This window comes from Xiphophorus maculatus, chromosome 12 (assembly GCF_002775205.1).
Source record: "Xiphophorus maculatus strain JP 163 A chromosome 12, X_maculatus-5.0-male, whole genome shotgun sequence".
NCBI lineage: Eukaryota > Metazoa > Chordata > Actinopteri > Cyprinodontiformes > Poeciliidae > Xiphophorus > Xiphophorus maculatus.
The window spans coordinates 4,712,329-4,738,071 of NC_036454.1; the positions used below are offsets into that span (position 1 = coordinate 4,712,329).

The window sequence follows — 25,743 nt, forward strand, 5'->3', positions numbered from 1 at the left end:
GGCTGTTTCATTATCTGAATCATTCGCCGGAGTGAGCACAGTTCTCTGGTTCGCCATCATAACACCAACTGTAAAGTGCACACATTGAAACACACACTTTCAGGCCATCATGGCTGCTCTCGCTTTTGTTTTCGTCACAGCAACTCGGCCAAGAATCCACAACAGAATAACAATTTATCAGCGTCATGCTAAAAATAAAAATGTTTTAGTCTTTATTTTTAGCAACCTCCTGCTTTAGTGTGGAAGCTCAGTACTGGTCAGTTTTAAATAATTTTCTTCTCATAATTTGCTGTGATAAACCTTTATTTTGTTCCAATAAACAGCATCAACCAGCAGGATGTTGCATGGCAGGAAGTAATAGAATTGAAATTCTTTTTTTATAAAGTGCCTTGAGAAAAAATGTTTTGTGATAATAAACAGAATAAATAAATTGTATAAATGAACTGAATTATATCTGATTATATGTTTATTTTTGTAAATATTAAGTTATTTTGTATATGTTTTACTTTTTTTATAGTAAAAAAATTAAATGCTAATGTTGAAGTTTAAAGTAGGACTGATATGATTAATCAGATTAATCGTGATGAATCGATTACTGAAATAATCGTCAACTAATTGATTGTTAACTGGCGTATATAAAGGCCATTTGGTGAAATTAACAATATATTCAGAGCAATAATTAAGTCAAAGTTGTACAAAAAATATAAAAGAAACCATCTTTGTCTGTAAATATGTTTTTGCCAAAACTCCTCCAATGACCTAGGATTGGCTTCCCCAGCTAAGCTATGGTGTCCACATTAACCACTCAGCTCTGATTTAGGAGCCGCTTTCCTTTTTTAATTAACATTCACTAAATCTCTGTCCTTCGTCTGCCCCCAACAGAAAACAGTGGACTGCATGACAACCATGTCCGTACCCTCCACCCTGGTCAAATGCCTCTACCTGTTCTTTGACCTGCCCCATATGGCCGAAGCCCCAGTGGGCCCCACCCCGCAGCCGCCACAACCCCCACCCAACCAGGAGAAGACTCCGAGCCAGGCCCACACTCAGCCGGAGCTGCCGCTGGCCGACCGTCGAGCGCTGCTCCAGAAAGTCTTTGTCCAGGTAGAAAAAATAAATGGTTCTTTCAGCTTTACACTCTGTTCATTGTGCTGTAGGACAGCAGTCACACCAGTCACATTTAGTCCGCTTTAGTCCAACTCCAGACTGTTTATCTTGAAAGTCCGGTTTGTTTGGGGAGATGTGAATGTGCAGTCAAACTGATGAGGACCAAACCTACACCTACAAACTTCTCTCAGTTCGACTGAAGTGAACTCTGGTGCCGGTGCCGATGAAATGTAAATGGATAAATAGCTCATGAACTAAAGACAAAAGAGAAATACTACAACTGCTGAAATCTGACACTAGTCCAGTCTTGTTTACAGTTCAAGAAGAAGGAAGTTGCGCTCAGTGTTTTCTTCAGCGAGTTTTGTGTCGTTTCCTTCAGTGGTCCCCATAAGTTAGTTTATAGTCCAGTAGACTTGGTTTAATTGGGGACCAAAGTGGCAACATTTGTTACATTTTCAGCTGCTGCGTTTCTCTTTCACAGTGCAGTGCTTAAAACGAACAAAACCCTTAAAAAAACTGTTGTCTTCCTTACCTGTGGGGGCGCTGCACCAAGGAGCATTGAAAGAAACAACCAAAAAGCTATGAAGAAGACACTGAACGCAACTCCCTTCTTCTTGACATGGAAATAAAAATGAAGTGGTGTCAGATTTTAGTGGTTGTAGAACTTCTCTACACAAGCCATTTTTCACGCTAGTGCAAGAGTCTCGTGTTTGTTTTGGTTGTGTTTACCCAGAATGCCCTGCACTGTAGTCCACTTCCTGCTTTTAGAGCGGTCTCTGGTTTGCTTGGTGTTCACAAATGCACCAAAGTTCACTTCAACCGAACTGAGACCAAGGTTTGTATGAGGACCAGAGTTCACTCTTTTGTTCCACATCAAAGTTCGATTAGCATTCACACGTCCGCAAACAAACCAGATTAAACAGCTGGTGTGAACACATCCTAAACATGGCAAATCATTTTGATTGTAGAAAAATAACATGGGGTATATCAACACTGGTGTAGACTTTTAACCCAATCAGTGATCCCAGCTGCAGGAAGAAAGTGCTTCGACACTTTTTTCATGATGCAAGACGCTCATTTTCATTTTGCTCCATTTTACAATCACAGATCCTGGTGAAGCTGTGCACCTTTGTGTCTCCGGCGGAGGAGCTGGCCCAGAAGGATGACCTGCAGCTGCTGTTCAGTGCCATCACCTCTTGGTGTCCTCCTCACAACCTGCCCTGGAGGAGGAGCGCAGGCGAGGTGCTCACCACCATCTCCCGACATGGACTCAGCGTCAACGTGGTCAAATACATCCACGGTACGACATTCATGTTTGATCCAATGGAGCGTGTGTGTTGTAGGACCATTATCAGTTCACACAATGTCAGCACTGTTACAGTAAAACTTTATTAAATGTGTTCAAAACAAAATCCTTTGCAAAAAAAAGTGCACAAAAATGTAAATATTAACCAAATAAATCAGCATCAAAATAATAGAACAATGTGAATAGAATATACAGAAAAGCATAACTTAAAGCTCAAAATATTTATTGTATATCTGACAAGAATTATAGGAAACCTATAAAGAAAAATTCACATTTTGCACATTTTTATGCTTTTCTACTGCTTCTAAAAACAGCCCATTGTTTAAATAAACACCCAACTGCTTTTGGCAATACGTTTATGTCTTTTGATGTCTGGAAAATGAGCTCAGACCCTTTACCTAGCAACCCCAGCAAAGCCCAGCCCAGTTATCTAGCAACCCAAGCTGAGCTTCAGCACGTTTGGTCAACTTGTACAGTGGCTGCTGGAAAACACAAGTATTTTTTTTTTTAATTACCATCCAGAAGCTACTTGCTGCATTCTTTTTTGTTGTGCAGGAGGCTCCACTTCTTCTTTTCAAAGATGTACGGTTGTATAATTGCTCATCTGTTTGCAGCCATTTTCATATTTGAGTGTAAATGTTGAGTTGGGGGGCCTAGCCAGCAGCAGCTTTTTGGGATTTAAAGTGACAAGAGGCCCTCAAACATTTTCCGTCTGAACTCGCTAGACTAAAATCTCATTATCTATGAATAATTTTGTGCAAAAATATACTGAACATGTTTTGAATATCCCATAGTCCTATCCTAATCTGTTCAAGGAAGTTTAATGGGACACATTTAATGATTAAAGCTGAGCTAGAAGCCAAACTGAATAGTTTGGTTTAGTTTAATAAAGTTTTTCTCTGCTCCAAAAGTGACAGTCATAATAAAACAGTCAGTTTTAGCGACTTCGTGGGACGAAAGGCCTGCAGGATAAAAGCGAATCCCTTGAAAAGGTCGACAGGGCTGAACTTTTCACATTCGGACGTCTCCAGCTTTTTTTTGTCCTTCATGAAAAGTTTAACCTTTTCCCACACGAAGGCAGGTGGGAACCAGCAGAGAGTTCCTGTCCTGCAAGTAAACCCACGATGAAAGTGAGCAGGACATGGTTTTAATAACTTCCATGTTTTCTCCTCCATCTCTTTCCTCTTTCCAGAGAAGGAATGTCTGTCCACATGTGTCCAGAACATGCAGCAGTCGGACGACCTCTCCCCGCTGGAGATCGTGGAGATGTTCGCCGGCCTCTCCTGCTTCCTCAAAGACTCCAGCGACGTTTCGCAGACGCTGCTGGACGACTTCAGGATGTGCCAGGGTTACGCCTTCCTCTGCGACCTCATGCTCAGGTGCAACCGAGAGCGCCATGCTTTATTTTTTTTATTCATCTGGTTGTCAACAGAACAACCAGAAATATCTAAAAATAAATGCCAACTAGGGCTGGACAATACAGTTGAAAAACGTAACACAGTGTAAGTGTTTCATCAATAATTATCTTTATTGATAATTGTCAATTAGTTTTTTGTTTCAAATATCTGAAGTACTGCCAAATTGGTAGCGTGATCCATCCTGTTTTATCCACAGTTTTCTCTTCACGCCGTTGTTTATTTTTAAGTAGCGGATCGGAGTCCAGTAGATATTTTTTATATTGAATACTGAATATTCTGAGATGTAATACCTAATAATATTGATCATGTGTCTATCACCGTATATATTACTGATTTATTCTCCGGCCCTAATACAAACTATTTCCTGTTTCCAGACTGGAACAGGCTAAGGAGGATGAGTCTAAAGACGCGCTGAAGGACCTGGTCAACCTGGTCACCTGTCTGTGCACATACGGGGTGACGGAGCTGAAACCTGCTGGTCTCACCACCGGCGCCCCCTTCCTGCTGCCAGGGTTCGTTCTCCCACAACCATCTGGGAAAGGTACGGTGCTGGAACTAGCAAAGCTTTCAAAATATTCTTAATATTCTGCCCTTTCAATAGACAAATTTGGGTTTTTGGTTATAACCTCAATAATGAACAACTTTGTAATTACCGCCTTCAAATTGGGCCTCTGTCTCTTTCAGGACGTCATCACAACATGGCTCCTCTATTAACCCTTTAACAACGTTTTTACCAGCGTTTCACTGACAAGTAGCTCTTATGAGTTCAGCTGTTCCACCAGATGTTTGCTAATTGCTGCTGGCTAGTTTGAAGGAGCTGGATGGAAAAGCTGCAGGGGAGAGCTGCTCTGTAATTACAGAAGCTCGACATCATGGAAACTGCTCCTTCATCTTTTCCATTTGTTTAAATGGAGAGATGTTCTTGCAGTCGGGTGTTAGACTTGCCAACTGTTTAGTTAGCTTAAAGCTCCAAACTTGAAAAAGTTTTTTGTTTTTCCCTCCTGCTCTTATCTCGCAGCCTGATCTTAATCTGGGAGATGACTTTGATGCTTGGCTGATCCCAGGAAGCTCAACCTGTTTGACAGACGCTGTGCTGCTCGTCTCGCGGCTGGAGACGCGCCCCTCCAAACATCCTGAATACAAATGAGAACCTCTGAACTGCTTCCCCATGACCTTTAGTTGCTGAGCGTTTTTGGTCCGTTTTACAGAAAAGGCTTCAGGTTCTGCAAAGCTTTTAATGAGGGATAAAACTTTCATTCCCAACAGTTGATCAGTTTTATATGTTTGCTTTAACATTCACTAAAAACCCCAGAGTGGAGCATGAAAGCCTGTTTTAGCTCTACAGCATGAAATCACGCACACACGATCTCCCCCCAATCTCCCTGCTGGAGGACAAAAAGCTGCTCGCTGATCATGGCTAGCATTGGTTCTAGCTGATAAGTTATCAATAACCCGCTAAATTTAAATTTCTATGTGTGATATATAAAAGAAAAGACCCAGTGATTTGCTACTGATTGCCAACACAATGACAACTAGATAACAAGTTCAAGAAAAAGTTTTATTCAAGAAAAAAATAACAAGGGAGAGAGATGTAGTTCAGTCATGCTAGCTTGACTTTGACAAAAGGAACATGTAGATGTGCTGTGGATTCGGTCTGTTTCCACCGCTGTGGTAGATTAGCTTCTATCTTTTTTGTTGATTCTTTTTCATTCTTTGTTTTCTTCTTTTTTTGCTTTTATTTTTTGTTTTGTTCTTTCTTCCTTTGCTGCTTTCCTCCCTTCTTTCTGTTTTTTTTCTTTCTTTTAGTTGTTTCTTTTGTTTGCTTAATTCATTTTTTGTTTCTGTTTTGTTCGTTCTTTGTTTGTTTTTAATCTTTGCTTTTTTCTTATGTTTTGTTAGTTTGTTTTTTTGCTGATTGGTTTGTTCTCTTTTTTCCTTTCTTTCTTTCCTTGCTTCTTTTTTTTACTCTCTCTCTCTTAGTCTCTCTTCTCAACCTTCATGTCTTTCTGTGTAACATCTCAAAGAGTCTCCATCATCACTCATGTGTTTCTCTTAGTGAGGCGTGTGCTTTATTTCAGCGTTTGCTCGTTGTTGCTTCCAGTTAATATTTTTACCCCAAACAGATAAAAAAATTTTTCTTCAGCTCTTATCTCTATTTATATGTTGTTCTTGTCCCTCCTTCAGGTCACACAGTTCGGAACATCCAGGCCTTTTCGGTGCTGCAGAACGCCTTCCTGAGGGCCAAAACCAGCCGCCTGGCCTGCATGCTGCTGGACGCCATCGGGAACATCTACGCCGCTGAGCCGGCCAACTACTTCATCCTGGAGTCGCAGCACACGTTGTCGCAGTTCGCCGAGCGCGTGGCTAAGCTGCCTGAGGTTCAGACCAAGTACTTTGAGTTGCTGGAGTTTGTGGTGTTCAGTCTGAACTACGTGCCGTGTAAGGAGCTGTTCAGCGTGTGCATGCTGCTGAAGTCCAGCACGTCGCTCTCCTGCAGCATCACCGCCGTCAGAACGCTGCTGAAGCTGGCCAGGCACGACCCCGTGTTCAGCGACGTGCTGCGGGAGGTCGGCCTGCTGGAAGTCATGGTCAACCTGCTGCACAAGTACGCCGCCTTGCTCAAAGACCCGACGTCACAACAGCAGCCGCAAAACAACGACCAAGGTGAGAAAAATTCACTGCAAAAACACAAAACCTTAACAAGGAATTTTGGTCTAGTTCTTGTGCAAATATCTTACTTCACTTAAAATAAGACAAATTTATCTAATAAGTAACGTTTTAGTCAATATCTTCTTAATATCGATGAAAAACTGTTAGTTACATTGGCAGATTATTCTACTTATGGGAAAAAGTGTAATAAAAGAAATATTTTACCTTTTGCATTAATATTAAGAAATTTTTGACTTAAAACAAGCTCCTATATCTTTCTGAAAAGTTACTTGTAAGTTAGTTTTGTATATATTTGCAGTAGAAACTAGAGCAAAAATACTTGGTAATATTTTGTGTTTTTGCAGTGCAGCTGCCTCCCGTAACAAAGAGTGAATTTTAATAGTATTTTGTGACGTAAACAGTAATAATGAATTATCAATGTTAACATGAATAATTACCTTTCCAGATGATGCTTTGACTGTGTAGATAATTTAATGGTCTTTGTTGTCTTGTTGCTTTCTTTCTGCACTCAGCTGACTGTAAGAACAACCCGATAGCAGAGGAGCAGAAGCTGCTGGCCTGGCTGGTGATGGAGACTCTGACGGTGCTGCTGCAGGGCTCCAACACCACCAGCACCAACGCAGGTAAACACACTCACACACTGCAGGCTGCACATGCAGGGTGATTTCACAGAGAGAGGGTGAAATCTCCACTAACAGTCAGACACAAAGAGAACAAAGCTGCAGGTTGGAGGGTTTAAATCAGGCCAGCAGGACGTGTGACCCAAAGCAGGTCGGCTACAGATTCAGGGAAAAGTTCACAGAATCAGACTCGGATCAGGAGAACCGGGATTCCTCTGTAGGTGGTCAGCGTCCGTCCGTCCGTCCACTCTTCCATTAGCATGTCCATCCTTCCATCAACCATTCCTTTCTCTAGTTAGTTTTCCTTTTTTTCTCTCTTTTGTTAATTTCTTTCTTTCTTTGTCTCATTTGTTTTTTTTCATTCTCTCTGTTTGTTCATTTGTTCCTTTCTCTCTCTGTTCATTTCTTTCTTTCTTTTTCTTCTTTTGTTCATTTCTCTTTTTGTTCATTCATTTATTTCTCTAATTATTTGTTCATTTCTTTTTCTGTTCCTTTCTTTTCATTAATTTATTTCTCTTCAATTGTTCGTTTCTTTCCTTCTTTGTTCATTTGTTTGTTTCGTACTCTTCATTCACTTCATTTATTTCTCTTTCCTTTTTTCTTTCTTTCTTTCTTTTTTCTCTCTTTCTATTAACATGAGTAATTAGCAGGAGCTCTGCTCTCTCATAATTACATTCTAGGTTATCATGGTTTGTTTGTGTTTGCATCTTTGGCTCAGTCTGATAAACTCTCTAACTGTTGTGTTTAATTAACCCTGCAAATAATCTCCCATTTGTTTATTTTCCCTCATCCACCACAGAACAGTTCTGTTCAGCTTGTCGTTAATTTTCTATCAGACCACGAATGTCTCAGCTTTAACCTCCCAACAAACCCTGATAACTGAGATCAGAAAAGATTTTTCTACAATCTGTTAAATCTGAAGAGCTGGTTTCACTCACACCTCCTGTTTGCATAGGGGTGTGTGTGTGTGTGTTTGTGTGTTTGTGACTCAGTCTGCTGGAGCAACTGGGTGAGTCACCAGAATAACCATCCTGCAGCTCTGCTCTCTGTGACCTGGATGGTGACTGTTTGTCGTCGTTAGAGGAACTCATGACGTGGGAGAGCTCTTCACTCTGATTACACTGCATTACGCACCTGGAGCGGTTAGCTGCCACTCTGACGTGACGGAGAATTGAAACAAGTGTTTGATACTTGAATAGACGAAAGAAAAATCAAGGAGCTCGCCGTAGGATAGTCAGAAAAAGAAGAGGTGTTGAGTTTGGGTTAAAAAAATCATAATAATCTGATTTATGCTCATTGAATTTGAGGTGACGTTAACCTCTTTGTTTATTGTAAATATATGAATTAAACCGTATATAATTTTACATTATTTAAAATTAAACTGTCATAAAAATTGATTGAAAATTTGCAATATATATAGATATAGACTTGCTTATTTATTTTAATAAACATCACTGAAGTAAAGCATTGTTGGCATACTAGAAGTGTTACCATTTTTTAGCTAATTTGACATATTCTTTTACAAATTTAGTTTGAACATAAACTAATTCAGAAGCAGCAGCATTGAGCCACCAATGCTGATTTTTAAAGCTGTGTACATTTCAATTTAAACAAATTCAAATTGAGCTAAAAATATTAGCCGTGCTCTGGTTAAGCTAATAACGAGCGGAGGTGTGGACAATATTAATAACAATATACGTATATCGCAATAAATACGTCATCAATATCAATACATAGTAAGTCTGATAGAATATTCAATATATAGATATTCACTGAACTCGATCCAGAACCGCAGAGCATTCTGGGAAATGTAGGCAGAGGAAAAAGCTTTAGCTGCTCAACCTCTAACAGCTAACGAAGCTATGATGGTGGCATCAACTAATTCTCTCACTCTTTGGTTACCTAGCAACAACATGTTGAGCAACTTACTAACTCTTGTGCTTTGGTTACCTAGCAACAACATGTTGAGCAACTTACTAACTCTTGTGCTTTGGTTACCTAGCAACAGTCTTTAGAGTAATTTGTGCAGCAACAGTTTCAGGTTTTGCCTCATAACTGCTTAAAAATTAATAACAACGTTATGAAGTGAAAACTGTGGATAAAACAGGAAATGTCATGCCACCGCCTTGGTATTATTTCAGATATTTAAAACAAAAAGCTAGAGAACAATTATCGATATCAACTGATATGAAACACCAATATTGTAATAAGTGAGCCTCAAAAATAACTTTGTTTTGATCATGTGATGACATCACAGCTGCTAACACTATAGAAAGCAGGTGGATTATACATTTTATTTGCAAGGACTCAGATTTTCAAAAAGAATTTTCCCCTCGTTCTCAGCTCTGTTCAGAGAGTTCGGCGGCGCTCGCTGCGTCCACAACATCGTGAAGTACCGCCAGTGTCGGGAACACGCCCTGCTAATCATCCAGCAGCTCGTGTTGTCGCCCAGCGGCGACGACGACATGGGAACGTTGTTGGGCCTCATGCACTCGGCACCGTCCAGCGAGCTGCAGCTGAAGACCGACATTCTGCGGGTAATAAACACAAACGCTCAACTGTCACCAGAGTTCGGTAGTAACTAGTTACATTTACTCAATTACATTTACTTCAGTAACCTTTTTGAAAAAATGTACTTTTAGGAGGATTTTTATGACGTACTTTTTACTCTTACCTGAGTAATTTTATTATGAAGTATTTTTACTCTTTCTTAAGTAAAACATGTTTTAACCAAAACATTCACCAGAACCAGACACACACCTGGAGTTTCTGTTAAAGTTTCAAGTTTTTTATTGACAGAAATTGATTTGGAGACATTTTCTCTTGCCTGACTTTGTTTGTTACTTATGCAAATTATTGTCATTTTGGTCCTGAAATCTGTATTTTGCTCAATCTAATGATGTAATTTTTAAATATTAAATGATTGATAATTTGATCAGTTACTCAGTACTTGAGTACACTTTTTACCAAATACTTTTTTACTCTTACTTGATTAAAAATAAGTTGAAGTAGAGCTACTTTTACTTGAGCATAATTTTGGGGTACTTTGCTCATCTCTGTCCATCACAAAGCCCTGATTTCAATCTCATAGAAAATATGTTAGTAATTCTTAAACTGATTATTGTAAACAAGACAAAATACAAATCTGACTCAATTACACCAATTCTTTTGGGAGAAATGGGCCAAAATTCAAGCAAAAGTTTGTGAGAAGTTTGTGAAGGAATATCAAAAATGTTTGACCCAAGTCATACACTGCAAAAACACAAAAATCTTACCAACTAATTTTGGTTTAGTTTTTAGTTCTATATCTTAGACTTGAAATGAGACAAAAGTAACTTCAAAGTAACTTTTCAGCAAGATATAGGAGCTTGTTTTAAGTAATTAAATCCTAATAGCGATGAAAAATACTAGTTCTGTTGGCACATTATTTGACTTTAAATATGGGAAAAATATCTTTTCATAAGTTAAATAATTTACTAATGGAACTGGAACTTTTACACCAATATTAAACTTTTATATCTTGCTGGAAAGTTTCTTACAAATTCGTTTTGTCTTATTTCATGTTTACTAAGAAATTTGCACTAGAAACTAAACCAAAATTTATTCTAAAGCAGCGTCTGGTTTCAACTGTTTATCTTCATTCCAGCTTTGATTTTTATGCTGTTTCTTTAATTTAATTACTATACAGCCAGCCAAAAATAAAACCTGCACCTCCAAAAGCTTGTCAGTAAATCCCGGTAAGAACGTTCAGACACGAAAGGGAGTGATCTTAAAAATCAATATGCATTTGTAGCGCTGTACACGGTAATTGCTTTAAAGCAGGATCTCTGAGAGTTAGGCGCACATAAAAGCTGGAACCGTACACACACTTTCACACACTGACAGGATGAGAGGCCGACTCATTTTCTCAGGCATAATTGCATTTTTAAACTCCTTCCCACTGCAGATGAAGTAAATCTCATGCCTTCCCAGGGCTTCGCCTGGATTAACTTGTCAGCATTTTACTTCAATTTCACTAATCATGGATTTTAATTATCACCATAAAAAGAAACTGCACGGAGCTTTAAATATGCCTTTTATTTGTGCACCGTAACTGAGAGAATTCGTATAAATCTTCGGCTCAACCCTGTGAAAGCCCTCATTTCATGTTTTACAGGGGAGAAGAATCTATCAGGGGTTTGTTGCATTAATCTTCCACATTGCATGTGAAATTAATGCCCCACACTCAGACTTTTAATGCACAGCTGCAGCCTGGTGGTGATTTCCCAGTGTGAAGTTAGAGGAAGACGTCTTCAACATCCTGTGATTGGTTTAATAAAACTTTGTGCTGACACTAGCAGGACTTTGTTAATGCAGCAGGAAACAGCTGGCTGGTTTTACTTCTTCTTTGTTACTGGTGATTGCTATTCCTCTCTCTCTGTAGCTTTAGTCAGACATTCAATTCATGGTTGCCATAGGTGACAGTAAACAGAACGAGTTTCACATTTGATTTTTGCACAATTCCTGACTGTATAAACTCTTTGACTGAAATGATTACCGGTAATCGGTGAAATCATGACTAATCGGTTATTTAAATAATTGTCAAATAATTTAATGTTTCATTAATCGTTGGAGTGGTTCTGGAGTGTACATACTCCAAAAAGCCCCCCACAGTTTTCTAAAAAAAACATATTCAAAACAAAAATGCATACATTTTGCATTTAAGATGAAAACCAAACGCTTCAAGTGGCATAGATTTAGCTTCACCTGGTTCAGATTTACTAAAGGAATGCTATGTATGGCATTTTAGGCAATAAACTGTTTGGTTTGCTTGAGTTGCTGTTAACTTTGCAGCGATCCTTCATACTGAGCATGCATGTGGCGACAATGGAGAGGAGAAACTCTCCTTTAACAGGAGGAAACCGTCAGCAGAACCAGAACGCAGTTCAGTATGAGCAGCTGTTTGCTTTGCGTCTTCAGGCTTTGTTGGCCGTGCTGCGTGAGAGTCACCGCACCCGCACGGTGTTCCGCAAAGTGGGCGGCTTCGTGTACATCACCTCCCTCCTGGTGGCCATGGAGCGCTCGCTGTGCCAGCCGCCGCGGCACGGCTGGGAGCGGGTCAACCAGAACCAGGTCTTCGAGCTCCTGCACACCGTGTTCTGCACGCTCACTGCCGCCATGCGCTACGAGCCGGCCAACTCACACTTCTTCCGCACCGAAATCCAGTACGAGAAGTTGGCCGATGCCGTGAGGTAACAAACAACAAACAGCCGGAATATATTTTTACTTTTACAGGACAAAAACACAAAATTTTATCAAGTGGTCTAGTTCCAGGTGTAGGTCTTGTTACAAGTACACTTGAAATAAAACAAAACTAACTTCTCTGCAAGATATAGGAGCTTGTTTTAGTTAATAAGTCCTTAATATTGGTGAAAAAGTACTAGATCTACATAGAGCTAATAGTTCTAATGTTTCAACAGCAACTCTAAGCAGGTGGGGTTTTTGTCTACATTCTCAGTGTTTTGGCTGTTTTGCAGTCTTCTGTAAGTTTGTTCCAGATTTGTGGAAAATAAGAACTAAAAGCTGCTTCTCATGTTTGGTTCTGTTGATACAACAGCAGATCTTTAATGTGTTGTGAATGCCAAGCCATTCAATAATTTATAAACTAACAACAGTATTTTAAAGTCTGTTCTCTGAGCTACAGAGAGCCAGTGGAAGGATTTAAAACTGGGGTTATGTGCTCCATCTTCCTAGTTTTAGTCAGAACGCCAGCAACAGCATTCTGGATTGTCTGTTTTAAGCGAACAATTAAGGCATTATTGACTTAAAACAATCTCATATTTCTTCCTGAAAAGTTACTTCAAGTGTTATAGGATATTTGCGTTAGAAACTAGACCAAAATTACTTGGTAATATTTTGTGTTTTTGCAGTGTGAATCTTATGACTTGATAGTGAGCTTCTCCCTGTTCCCTCCTGCAGGTTGCTGGGTTGTTTCTCTGAAACGAAGAAGCTGGGCCCAACCGGAGTGTTCCCGTCCAACGCTCAGCCCTTCCAGAGGCTGCTGGAGGACGAGGCGTCCTCCGCAGGCTGCGCTGGAGACAGCGTCTGTCCCACGCTCAAGCACTGCAGCAAGCTCTTCATTTACCTCTACAAGATGGCCACCGACTCTTTCGACAGGTGGGCGAACTATGGAAACCCATAAACTACTCAAATAATACAATACCAACACAAACATAGCTAAAGTATCCCTTCTATCATTGGTTTCAAATAAGCAATGAATCAATTAATCTTATGAAAAAATTAAAACAAGCTCAATAATTTCCATTTGCATGATTTGTCGTTTTTCTCTTTTCTCTCTACCAAAAACTGGATGATAAAACTCTTCTGTCTGGTGCTTTGATCTTAACCAGCTCCTTTTTTGAACGACAATTTTATTTTGAGAGTCATTCTAATTCACTATATTTGTTATTTTTGTTGTTTTGTTTATTTATTTTGAATATTAAAATGTCTCCCAGTTCCAGTCCTAAATGTTCACTAAAATTTTAAGTTTATTGATCTTTGTGCTCTTGCATTGTTTTGCCATTAAATGGTTTCAAAACATTGTCGTTTATAAAACAAAAAATATATCATTTGAACTGTTCAGGCTTTGCAGAGGTAAAAAGGATATTTAGTTTCTGATTTAAGTTCACGTCAGCGTGAAGCCGGTCCAGTTTTTCTGTTCTGCTCAGTCGTTCTGCTCTTCTGTTTATTCACCTACCAGAAGCTCATTTGCTGCTGCAATAAGTTGGCAAACTTATCAAGAAACCCAAAGCAGAGCTGAAGCTTTTAAGAAGTCTAATTTTCTGTCCTTTAATCTTCCTCTCTGTCATTTCTACACTCACCTGAAACTCTGTGTTCAGATCTGAGTCCACATTCTCCAAACTGGAGCTTTTCTCAACTAACAACTTCTTTCCTTCTTTTCTCTCTTTCTCCTTTCTTCCTCTAACATTGGTGCTGACTGGCTCATCATCCTCGGTCTGGGCTGCCTGCACGGCTGCACATAAATGTGTGTGTGAATGCGTGCTCCTCTCTGTGTGTGTGTGTCACCTGTTGTCATGCAGTCGTGCAGAGCAGGTGCCTCCATGCCTGACTCATGAAACCTCGCTGCCCTCACCGTGGGGTACGCCTGCACTCGCCAGAAAGAGGTAGCTACAGCTTTCTGCCTTCTTCCTCACCCCTTCCTCTTCATTTCCTGTTTGTTGATGCTAAGAGCAATTTCAGCTGTGCTGCCGGGTTTAAGCCTTTTTCTCCAGTAGTAGGACAGAACTACAGTAAAAGAAACAAAATGTCTATTACATTATACACCGCAAAAACACAAAATCTTACCAAGTGATTTTGGTTTAATTTCTAGTTAAAATATCTTAATAGACTTGAAATAAGACAAAACTAACTTAGAAGTAACTTTTCAGCAAGATATAGGACAGGGGTGTTCAAAGTGCGGCTCGTGGGCCATTTGCTCCCCTCTGAAAGATTTTGTGTGCCCCTGACACTTTTTCATTTTGACAAAACTTCTAACTGTTTTAGGTAAGTTAGAATTACCAAAATTCTGTTTATTCAAAACATAGACATTTTGTTTAAAAAATAAATAGTAAAGTTGGGTGTTTTTATTGTGGTAGCAGATAATAACTGACACACGGTAAAAACTTCCTGTCTCACACTCTCTGCTGACTCTGGCTGCGTCTCCTCAGGCAGGAATTTGCTGCTCTGTAATTTTGTTTTCTTTTTTTCCTAACTGTTTGACGTCACAGCCCTGCAGATTTCCTCCTCTCCACCCCGTTACTCTGGATGAGGTGGTGTGAGAACTGCTGACTCATGTTATACACAGTTTCATCGTTACAAACAGAATTTTAGGCTTTTTAAAATTGTGCTTGGAGTAACTGTTATTTTAAAAGTTTGATGCCTAAATGGAGGATGGATAAAGAAAAATAAATTACAATGCCTTGATGAATTGGTGCAACTTTTGTTACAACCACCATTTTTATTCTATTTTGTTGGGATTTTAGGTGGTTAGCCATACCTTGGTGGGATTAGAGAATAGATACTGAGCCTAAATTACGAGTTTACTATACTTTACAAATTAAAGGGTTTGGTTACACCTTTTTAAGAGACATCTGAGTGTACAAACACACTCCAAAGGATTCTGATTTTTATTTGTAAAACATTTTATTCATGCTAATTCCACTTTGGATTTATACACTACTTTGTGGTGGTGTGTCGTATCTTAAAATTGAAATAAAAATAGAAAGTTTCTATTTCTAATGTGGAAATGTTTTAGTGGGAATGAACAGAATCACATTTGTATATAAAGAAAACACTTGCAGCCTATTTAATGTGGCTCCTGCTCTATTTTGAACTCAAAATAAGTTCACAATAGATATGTTGCTAATTATTCTGGCTTCATTCTTGTTGAATTGAGTTTGACAGAGTAGTCAGACTAAAATATATTTTTTTCATTCTATATTTTCATAATTGTTTTTCCTGCTTTCTTTTCCAAAAAAGAAATTATAAATGAATCAATTCAAATGAAGCTTTTATTAAAGAACCAGTATCCTGTTTCATAGCAGATAAAAAAAATTGAAAAAAAGAAGAAAATTAAATGGCAATTTTGATATTAGTAATAAAAATGTGGAATTAGAGGTGAAGTTTCCTTTAAAGCTTTTAATATCTCGTTTTGTTTCGGCCTCCAGGCACGGTTACTACGGCACGTCGGGTTCTTCCGCCCCGGTCAAAGCCCTGACGGACCTCAAACTCCACCTGGTGAACCCGTCCCACCCTGCCTCCTTCCCATCCTCATCCGACATGGTGGTCATCCACCCTGGGGCCGTTCTGGCCATGTTGGACCTGCTGCCCTCCGTCTCCTCCGAGAGCCAACCCGAGGTGAGAAAACTGACCATACGCACCTGGAGGTTTCCTTCTGCTCCCGACGTTTGACCCCGACCTTCTCCTCCAGCATGCCCTGGACCTCCAGCTCGCCGTTGCCAACATCCTGCAGCTCCTGGTGAACAGCGAGCGGAACCAGCAGGTGTTGTGTGAGGCCTGCCTCCACCAGCGGCTGCTGCAGCGCTGCAGCCAGGCGCTCGGCGATGAAGACCACCCGCTGCACCCGCCGCTGCAGCGGATGTTTGAGAGGCTGGCCTCACAGGCGCTGCAGCCCGTCGCACTCAGGTACCGCCACTGACAACAACTGAATGAAACATTCTGAATCCTGATTTATGGAGTCAAGGTTGTATGCACAGCACATTTCAGGAACGAGTACTTTACGTTGTAAAAACGTCATAAAGTCACCACTTATAAAACAAGCAATGAACCTTACATTTAAAATTACATCAGAAAAATAATTTAGCAAATACACATCAAATATATTAAAGGGACAGTATCTGCCTTCAAAGATGAACCTCCTCCCCTCCTTCAGACTAGCAAGCAGCAATTAGCAAACACCTGGTAGAACTGTGCAGCAGCTGAGCTCATTATAGGAGCTGCTTCTCAGTGTGACTCTGGTAAAAACACTGTTGAAGGACAACTAACAGTAACGTAGTAACTGTGCTATCAAATGTCTCTATGTGGCTGTAAAATATGTAATACTGCCCCTTTAATCAATGTTCCATTGATAATGTTTAAAAAGAAACTCTGGAAGTCTATAAGTTTGTTCCAGATTTGTGAAGCTAAATGCTGCTTCTCCACGTTTGGTTCTGGTTCTGGGGAGGCAGAGCAGAACCAGAACCAGTAGACCTGAGAGGTCTGGAAGGTTGCTATGACAACAGCAGATATTTAAGCCGTGAAGTGATTTATAAACTAACAACATTATTTTAACGTCTATTCTGTGAGCTACAGGGAGCCAGTGGAAGGACGTTAGAACTGGGTGATGTGCTCTATCTTCCTGGTTTTAGTCAGAACACCAGCAGCAGCGTTCTGGATGTGATTGAGTTTTTAGTCAGACCTTTGAAGACACTGTTGCAGTAATCAATGCGACTAAGGACTAAACACATGAGATTCTCTAGATCTTGCTGAGACATTAGTCCTCTAATCCTGGAAATGTTCTTCAGGAACTTTGTAACTGTCTTTATGTGGCTCTGAAGGTTCAGGTCCTTCACAACACCCAGATTTCAGGCCTGATCACTTGTTTCTAGCTCTAATAACTGAAGTTTTGTTCTGACTTTTTTCACAGAGATAAAGAAATGCAATATTGGATCTAATTGAATTTACTATTCTTCATGAATAAATTCATTGCTGTATTTTTATGAAAATATTGTAAGAAGATGTCTGCTGGAATCAGAAGGCATGACAGGTTATGTCTGCGCTGCCAGATTTGATGATGATGAGGGTTAGATATGACTCTCATTTCCTGCTTGACTGGTTAAATAAAATGGGCGGTCATGGCTCAGGGATGATGGGAAGTTATTTCATGAGCACGAGGTCGGTTGTTTTTATATGTAAATATGGCCGTTCTGCTCGGTCTCTCCAGCTTTAATTATGCTGAGTGGGAATAAACATATCTGCTACCCTCTTTTCTCTCACTGTCTCTGTTTTTCTTTCTTTAACTTGTTTCTGTTGCCAGTCTGTCTCCCTGTCTGATATCTTCTGGTCGAGTTCGTTTGTGTCACGAACTCGACGCTGTGACAGTCGAGTGGATGTCAGCAGGCATCCAAGTGTCAAGTGTCAGTTTTGTCTTAAACTGCCGTTACACAAAGATGTTGCTGTAGTAGTTGGAAGATTATCTTCTGATTTGACTCTATTGCTTCAGGGCTTAATTGTAATAAATAGGACCTGCTTGTTATAGTAATTAAAACCACAAAACCTGGGTGCCATTGACTTGCTTAGATGTTAAGAGTGTTGTGTTTGCTTTACTGGTGCAGAATTATCAAATATATTTGTAATTCAGTCCATTTATTGATTGTGTTGACGTTGAAGTCTATCCTGCTCAGTTTTTCTGGGTTTCAGCCATTACTAAGGCTTAGATTTCTGTATTGGATGTGAAAAAAGGGGATTGCTGCATTCTTTATGATAATAGGTAACACCTGGCTTTGATCAACTCTAAAAAGATAATTTGCTGAAAGAATATAAGTTAGTTTGTCTTTTATATATATATATTTTTAAAAACTCAACGGCAGTTCTTGACCAGGTGTAATACATTTTATATACAGACCTCTGTATTGTATCTAATATATATATATATATAATAGAGGTTACTTAAAAGAAGAAATGCAGTAACAATAAAAAAACATGTCAAAAATAGAAAGAATTAGCAGAGTTCTTGTATTTCTCGTTGTTTTCTGGTTGTTGTTTGTTCTGACGTTCTGGTAAATTTCTCCCGCAGGGAATTTTTACGTCTGGGAAACCCTCTGAACTGCGGCGCCTGGGACAAGAAGCTCCTGAAGCAGTACCGGGTCCACAAGCCCAGCTCCCTCGGCTACGACGCAGACATGAGAAGTACTTTTTTTTTCTTCTTCTCTGATATTAATAATCACATTAATTCCGCAAACTGCAATAGACCAGAAGGTTATGCAAACTTTAGAGTCACACACTGAATGCGTTTTGAAAAATGCTTATTTTCCGAGCTTATAGTTGACTATCAAATTACTTTGCATTAAAAGTTGTAATTAATGACACTTAATGCAACTTTACATTTAAAGTGTCAACAAATTTTGCATTAAAACGCACACTATTAATGCAACTTTGCATTAAAAGTTGTAAATAATGCCACTTTTAATGTGTAGCTGCATTAAAAGTGTCATTATTTACCGAATGACACTTCATGACAGGTTGTTATGTCAGTGTTATGCACACCCCTTCAAATAAATAATCGTAAATGCTTAAAATTGACAGGAAATTTGAAGTAAAGCCTGATGGCCCGCCAGGCTGAAAATACACTGAAAGAAAACCTGAAATTAGTTCCAATATTGACACTATTTAGAATTTGGTCGAGTAATAATTTTAATTTTGCATTTTTGTGTCTTGCCACATTCAAATTAAATGAGTATATTAAATATTTTATGTTTTTTTGCGGCCAGCCTGGTAGAAATCCTTCTTGCGCTGCTCATTAAGCCGGTGAATAATCTCTCCGTTTAAATAAAGAGCTGCATGACTCTGATGCGACGGCTTCGGGTTGTTTCCTGCCAACAGCTGGTAGTGTTTGTAATTTTCTGGGCTCCTCAGCAGGTCCTAATTGCTTATTGTGTCTCCTCCCAGCTGATAATGGATATTAAGTCCCTACTAATTACTGCTGCATGCAAACAGCCTCTGGTTGAGCACGCCTTGTTGTCTGGTTTATTAGCTCCTATAAGTCTTCTCTAGTTTTATTCTGTCCTTGTCACAACTGCTGATGCTTAATAAATAATGGATTTTGTTGCCAGTATAAGGTGAAATATTAAACCTTTGTGCAGGAGCCTGTTCTGGCCCCTTTGGGACAGTAAACATCCACGGATGATTTAGGGCTGCTAGTTTACAGCTCCCTGTGGAGCCATTCAGAGCTGACATTAACATGCGTCCTGCCTGATTTAGTCACAGGTGGACAGCTTTTAAGTAGTTATATTCACACCTGGCGTTAGAATCTGTCGTCTGTTGTTGGGTTTTGAAAAATAAGCAGAGTTCAGTGTTTTCGGAATGTTTTATACCCTGAAATCTCCACTGCTTTCAGCTGTATTTCTTCACTCAGCCTCTTGATTAAAGTTTATGAATGAGCAACATGTGCTTATACGTCATGACTGACTTCTCCATTAACAACTTTTCCTCCAATAATTTTCAACTCATAGCTATAATATGATGTCACACTTTGTAACTGACAGTTTTTAAAGAGACAGAGGCCCAATTTCAATTTCAAAATATCTTTTAAGGCATATTTGATATATAGCATTTTTTGATTCTGCAATGAAATGGCACATGATGCTAGTGTTAACTGTTTTCAATGTCAGAAAGATCGCCCAGACATTAACATGTTTCAGAGCTACTGTTCCATTGTTAGGCGATGTTGAAGTGTAATCCCGATAATCTCCTAACCGTGTTGTTGGATCGTCACCTCGGCTCTGCTGGTTGTTTCACCTGAATTGGACATTTACTTTGTGCCGTTCCAGACAGCATGACCATGTCCATGGAGGGCTTCGGCCCCGACAGCGTCTTCACCACGCCGGCTGAGGACAACGGCCAGTACCGCATCAGCCGCAGCCTGGTGCGCTCCGCCGAGGACAGCACCGTGCCCCTCACCCGAGTCAAGTGCCTGGTCTCCATGACGACGCCCCACGACATCCGCCTGCACGGGTCGGCCGTCACGCCGGCGTTCGTGGAGTTTGACACGTCGCTGGAGGGATTTGGGTTAGTCTGCAGGATTTTTACCTGGTTCTCTTCTTTCTTAATGAAGTAATAATAGTAATATATCAGGTTTTTTGCAGGTTTTTGGAGCTGCAGAAAACAGCAAAACTTTAATGTTATCTTCGCCTTATTTTTTCTAAACTTGAAGTTTTCACAAGTTTTAATATTTTATGTTTTAGACCAACACAAATCGGTGCTTAACTTTAAAAATCTGGCCTTTTGAAAGAGTGGCGAGTAGAAAAAAGTCCTCAGAAATAGAGCTGAATCCATTAATCATGATTAAGAGATTATTGAAATAATCGTTATCAGAGTAGTAATTAAGCCAAAACTGAACTGAATATACAGTATATGTGTGTATGTATATATATATATATATATATATATATATATATATATATATATATATATATATATATATATATATATATATATATATATATATGCATTTATGTTAAAAACAGCTCTGCCTAAATATATCTTAGACAAAACTACGCAAGTGATATTTTTCATTTTAGCTTCAGCTGGTTCAAATTTATTAAGTGACAAAATGTGAAAATAATTATGAGTTATTGCTAAAATGTTTTTTTTGCCTCATGACTTTGTAGAATAAATACCAATATTGTCTATAACTAGACCTGTCACAATAATACTTATATACTAGACGATAAATTTTCCCAGAAGTCATCACGATAAACTGTATTATTGTTGTTTTGAGACCATTTTCATATGATATAATGGTAATGGTTTAATAATGCACTTTAAATTCTAATGAATATAAATAAACAATTATGTAGTCTCTGTAAACAAAATTGTCTTTGAATAAAACTAAAACGTTGTATGACTGTATTTTCTCCAGTTTCAGGATAAATTTTAAAGAAATAAAACAGAAAGTAGATTTATTTTGGCTTTGCTTCTTCTATATCAGTGCTTTCTATGCAATATAAACAACTCAAACTAAATTTCCCAAAGTAATTTTAACGTATCACCAAAGTAGGTTTCATTCTCTGTTAATCAGATTTTATTTGGAAATATCTGCGGTTCTCCTCAGAACCCAGGATGTGTGTGTTTTTTTTTTTTAAGGTGCACCAGATGTTGTCCGTTCTTGTTGTGAATCTCTTTATGGATCAGTTTTCCTCACCGGTGACACGCGCCTCGGGGCGCCGCGTTTTTTCTCCCCCTGGTGAAACATGTCGGTGTTTTTTCCCTTCCTCTTCGCAGCACCTGCAGATGTCTCAGCAGGAGGCTGCTATCCGCCTGCAGTTGTGGCGCTCCGCATACAAATAGGCTTATTTTCCGCCTTTTATGTCGTGCCGGCTACCTTTTGCTGCTCCGCGCTGCTGACAGAACGCACCTTCATACCCCCACAAACTCCCCGCGGTGATTGTTAGCGGAAAACATGTTCTTTGGAAAATGACCTTGGCAATTTGCTTCCACATTTGTGCAGACATAGCTGACAAATCCACACACAATATTGAATCCATAAAGGGGTGGCAGAGATTTGAGAACCATTTTTTGATTTCATATAAGTCAGATTGTTTTATTTTACTGAATCAATTTACAATTTAAATCAGTCAACTTACTTTTTAAAATCAATTAGCCTTTTATTTAACTTTTGATTTAAAAGATTAGTTAATTTCAATATTTTTTTTATTGAAATTAGGCAAAAGTCAATACATTTCTACTGAAATTGGGTAAACTTCAGTAAATTGTTACTCAAATTAGGGCATTTAAAAAACACTTACTTTTTGTAAGTGTTCGCGAAAGCTTTTTTACTGTGTTCAATCTATTTGTGTTACTTTTAGCCCTAATTTCAGTATATTTTTAAAAACATTTTTATTATGCTAATTTCATTGTGTTTACTGAAATTAGGTACATTTCTGTAAAGTTTTACTGAATTTAGGGCTAAAAAACTATTTTTTTATTTTATATAGATCAGTTTTTTAATCAATTACATTTTAGCTGTAATTTCTACTAATTTTTTAAATGTACTAATTTAGTTACATGTTTAAATTATGTAAAATTCAGTACTTTTTTGCTTAAATTAGGGCATTTTAAAAAGATATTTTTTGACTTTATAGAGATCTGCTTTTTTACTTTATTCAGCCAATTTACAGTAAGTATTAACCATAATTTCAGTACATTTCCACTAATTCTTTAAACGTTTCAATAAATTTCTACTCATATTATGTAAAATTATTATGATTTAACATCAACCTGCCATTGGGACTAGAGATGAAAATTATCCACCTGACTATAATATCATGTATTTACCTGTCAGTGTTGACAAATACATATTGTCCCATTATTAAAAATAAACTATAACTTATAAAAATTTAATTGTTTTATGAGAATGTCCAGCCACTTCATAAACAAAAATAAAATGCCCTAATTTCAGTAGAAATGGGTAATTTCAGGTTGCAGCACTGATTGGACTGACAAACAAAATGCAGTTGGTGAAGCCAACACAAGCTGCAGCAGATTAAAACTCGTTCATATAAAAATCACTTTACATTCCTGGAACCGTTTGTAAAGTTTGGCTGAACAACATGAAACAGACTTGATGAAAAGGCCGTGTCATGTTCACACCGTTAATTAGCTTTTTCTTCTTCTTTTTTTTATTTGGTGTCAGCGCTCCTGCAGATAATCCAGATCAAACTGCAGCTTAGATTTCCGGAAACCCTGCAGCGATCGCACACCGCCGCAATTCGCCTTTCCTCACTGTCTTTCCTTTTTTACTCGCGGAAACAAAATGGAAATAGAACATGGAGTTTCTTCTGAAAACGCAGCGGTGAGGCGGCGGCGAGGCGGTGGCCCACTTTCAGCGAAAACTCAGGAGGAAACCCACTCACAGCCCCTCCTCCCCCTTCCATCTGTCAACATGAAATATTGATGCTGCTGCCGCTGTTAGGAATCACACACACACACACACACACACACACACACACAAGAATACACACTCATCCAGCCAGGCGAGGAAGATGGTATCGCTGTGGAGGGAGGAAGACTTTTCTTTTTGAAGATTTTTATTTATTTATGTCTTCTTTTTTATTTTTTGCATAATGTCGGTGAGGAAGTCTGCTGGAACGCTCGTTAGCTTGACATGCGAGCAGGCGCTACACACGACCTTGGAAAAGGTCCTGAAAAAAAGTCATAACAAGGAATTGTTAAAACTAAAAATTGGCAGCGGTGTGGATGTGGTCAGGTAGCCAGCCGCGACCTTTGACCCTCCTATCCAGGAGGAAAAACAAGTGAAAGAGAGAGACAGTAATGGGCTCAGAGAGGGTCTCATTAGAGATACAATGGTACCAGTACAAAATCTAAACTGGGAGTTCTGGATCATTCTAAAAACCAGAAAAACAATTTAATAAATAGAACAGAGAGGGAAAAAGACGGAGCTTTCTTACTTCCTACCTTGCTACCTTCCTTCCTTCCTTCCTTTTTATTTAGTAATGCTGAATTGACAAGTTTTCTTGAAACGAGACACTATGGCTTATTTTTTTCGTTTTCATGTCTGTTCTGATTTATTTTTCCAATTTGCATAAAATGCTTCCCAGATGTTTGACTCTTCTCCTCACTGAGGAGAGCCAAACATTTAAACATTTGATGTTTAAATGTTTAAAGTTCCAACTTTGATTTATTCCTCCTTTTTGCACACATGTGGTCTGTTGTCACGTTGTGTTTTTTTTCTGTAGTTATGCAGAAAACAAATGTAACTGAGATGTTTTACTGTCAGTAGCTGCCATCATGGCTGCTTGTTTTGTTCCTGGTTAAATTAAATTAAGTTGCTTCAAACCCATTTAAGAAAAATATAAATCCCACATGAAGTGTGTTCAGTTCTGGAGAAAATGTTACATCCACAATTTACTATGCTATTGGGAAGAAGGTGTAGCATAGCAGGGAGCAATTGGTAGCGCATATAAGAACACGATTGACAGCGCTAAGACCCGCCTCCTCACTCTGGTTAGTTGTTTCTAGTTAGCACTGGGAAAAAGCAGAAAAACAAAATTTCTTTACATTTTTTTCCCCACTGATCATTTGTCTTGACAGAGACAGATGATGCATTTCTTCACACAGTGGGGAAAAAAGAAAAATACTTTAATAAATAAGTAAAAAAAAAAATATATTTTTATGAAAGTTACACACTGCTGCTTTAAACACTCTTTTTTTTCTTTCAGATTTTTATGTTAAATTTTTATTTTCTTGGACCAGTCAGGTGAATAAAGTGAGAGATGTTTCAAAACATAAAATGTTACAATTTTGCTTCCCTCATCCCTTCTGTAATAAAAACTGTAGTAAATTAGGTTATAATATTGAGTTTATTTGTATTGTCTCTATCTCCAAAGTTTGAAAACTTACCTTGAAAATCCTTAAGAAGTGCTTGAATTTCACTGTGGGGAAACCCTATGAACCTTCACCTCCACAGTAAGCACATTCGTCAGAGTAAATACTTTTTGGTTGTTTGAGTTTCTATATGATACTTCAAAGCTTTTCTGTTGGAAAGCACATAAATTATCCTCTTGTTTTTAAGTTTTACGCAGTTTTTCTTGCAGCAGCATCTGTAAGCACGCTGTAAATCTCCTCTGCAGCTCCTCCGTGTTTAAGCTGATAGCGTGTGTTTAGCATGTGCTACAGCTGCATCCTGAGACAGACGGCTCATCAATCTTTCCTCTGCAGGTGTCTGTTTCTGCCCAGCCTGGCGCCCCACAACGCCCCCACCAGCAACGCCACCGCGTCCGGGGTCAACGATGGAGCCGTTCTCAGCGGCATGGGGACGGGTAAGATGGCCGCTTCATACTCGCTCGTCTTTGTAAAAATTGCTGACAATGCTGAGAATGAAATTCAGTCGTCTGGGGCTGGACAGTAAATCAATAACAGAACATATCACGATAGACTCATGATCAATATCAATAGATAATAAAAACAAGATTCATTTGATCAACTCTGTTAGAACTTGTCTTCGGTTTGTTGTTGTCATTAAGCTGCCATTCAAATAATACATAAAGCGAAAGTTGTCCTATCAAAATAAAGGCATCAAACCTAAAACAGGAAGTTTTCTTTTTTTTTTTACCCCTCCAAGGGGTCTTTTGTGGGCTCTAGTGTCCCTTATATAAAAGTAGTCTGACAGGAAAGCGGGAAAGAGAGGGGGGAAGACATGCGGGAAATATCGTCGGGTCCGGGAGTCGAACCCGCGACGGCCACGTCGAGGACTCAAGGCCTCCAAACATGGGTCGCACTGTCCCCTACGCCACCATGGCACGCCCAAACAGGAAGTTAATCGTAGACACAACAGATAAAGCAAAGT

The 25,743-nt window shown here is 39.0% G+C and overlaps 1 protein-coding gene across 5 annotated transcripts in view; it reads left to right on the forward strand.

The window, feature by feature from the left end:
• wdfy3 (WD repeat and FYVE domain containing 3) overlaps positions 1 to 25,743 on the forward strand; it is a 112,664-nt gene that overhangs the window by 31,749 nt on the left and 55,172 nt on the right. For 4 of the 5 annotated variants that reach the window (XM_023344144.1, XM_023344141.1, XM_023344143.1 and 1 more), the window contains exons 5-19: positions 883 to 1,104; positions 2,215 to 2,407; positions 3,606 to 3,792; positions 4,206 to 4,372; positions 6,016 to 6,495; positions 7,014 to 7,124; positions 9,465 to 9,658; positions 12,081 to 12,352; positions 13,080 to 13,277; positions 14,201 to 14,284; positions 15,827 to 16,016; positions 16,090 to 16,304; positions 18,454 to 18,566; positions 20,207 to 20,444; positions 25,116 to 25,216. In XM_023344144.1, coding sequence (XP_023199912.1) covers positions 883 to 1,104; positions 2,215 to 2,407; positions 3,606 to 3,792; positions 4,206 to 4,372; positions 6,016 to 6,495; positions 7,014 to 7,124; positions 9,465 to 9,658; positions 12,081 to 12,352; positions 13,080 to 13,277; positions 14,201 to 14,284; positions 15,827 to 16,016; positions 16,090 to 16,304; positions 18,454 to 18,566; positions 20,207 to 20,444; positions 25,116 to 25,216 — 2,965 coding nt within the window. The remainder of the gene's footprint in view (positions 1 to 882; positions 1,105 to 2,214; positions 2,408 to 3,605; positions 3,793 to 4,205; positions 4,373 to 6,015; positions 6,496 to 7,013; positions 7,125 to 9,464; positions 9,659 to 12,080; positions 12,353 to 13,079; positions 13,278 to 14,200; positions 14,285 to 15,826; positions 16,017 to 16,089; positions 16,305 to 18,453; positions 18,567 to 20,206; positions 20,445 to 25,115; positions 25,217 to 25,743) is intronic. The other variant, XM_023344145.1, reaches the window with a different exon arrangement.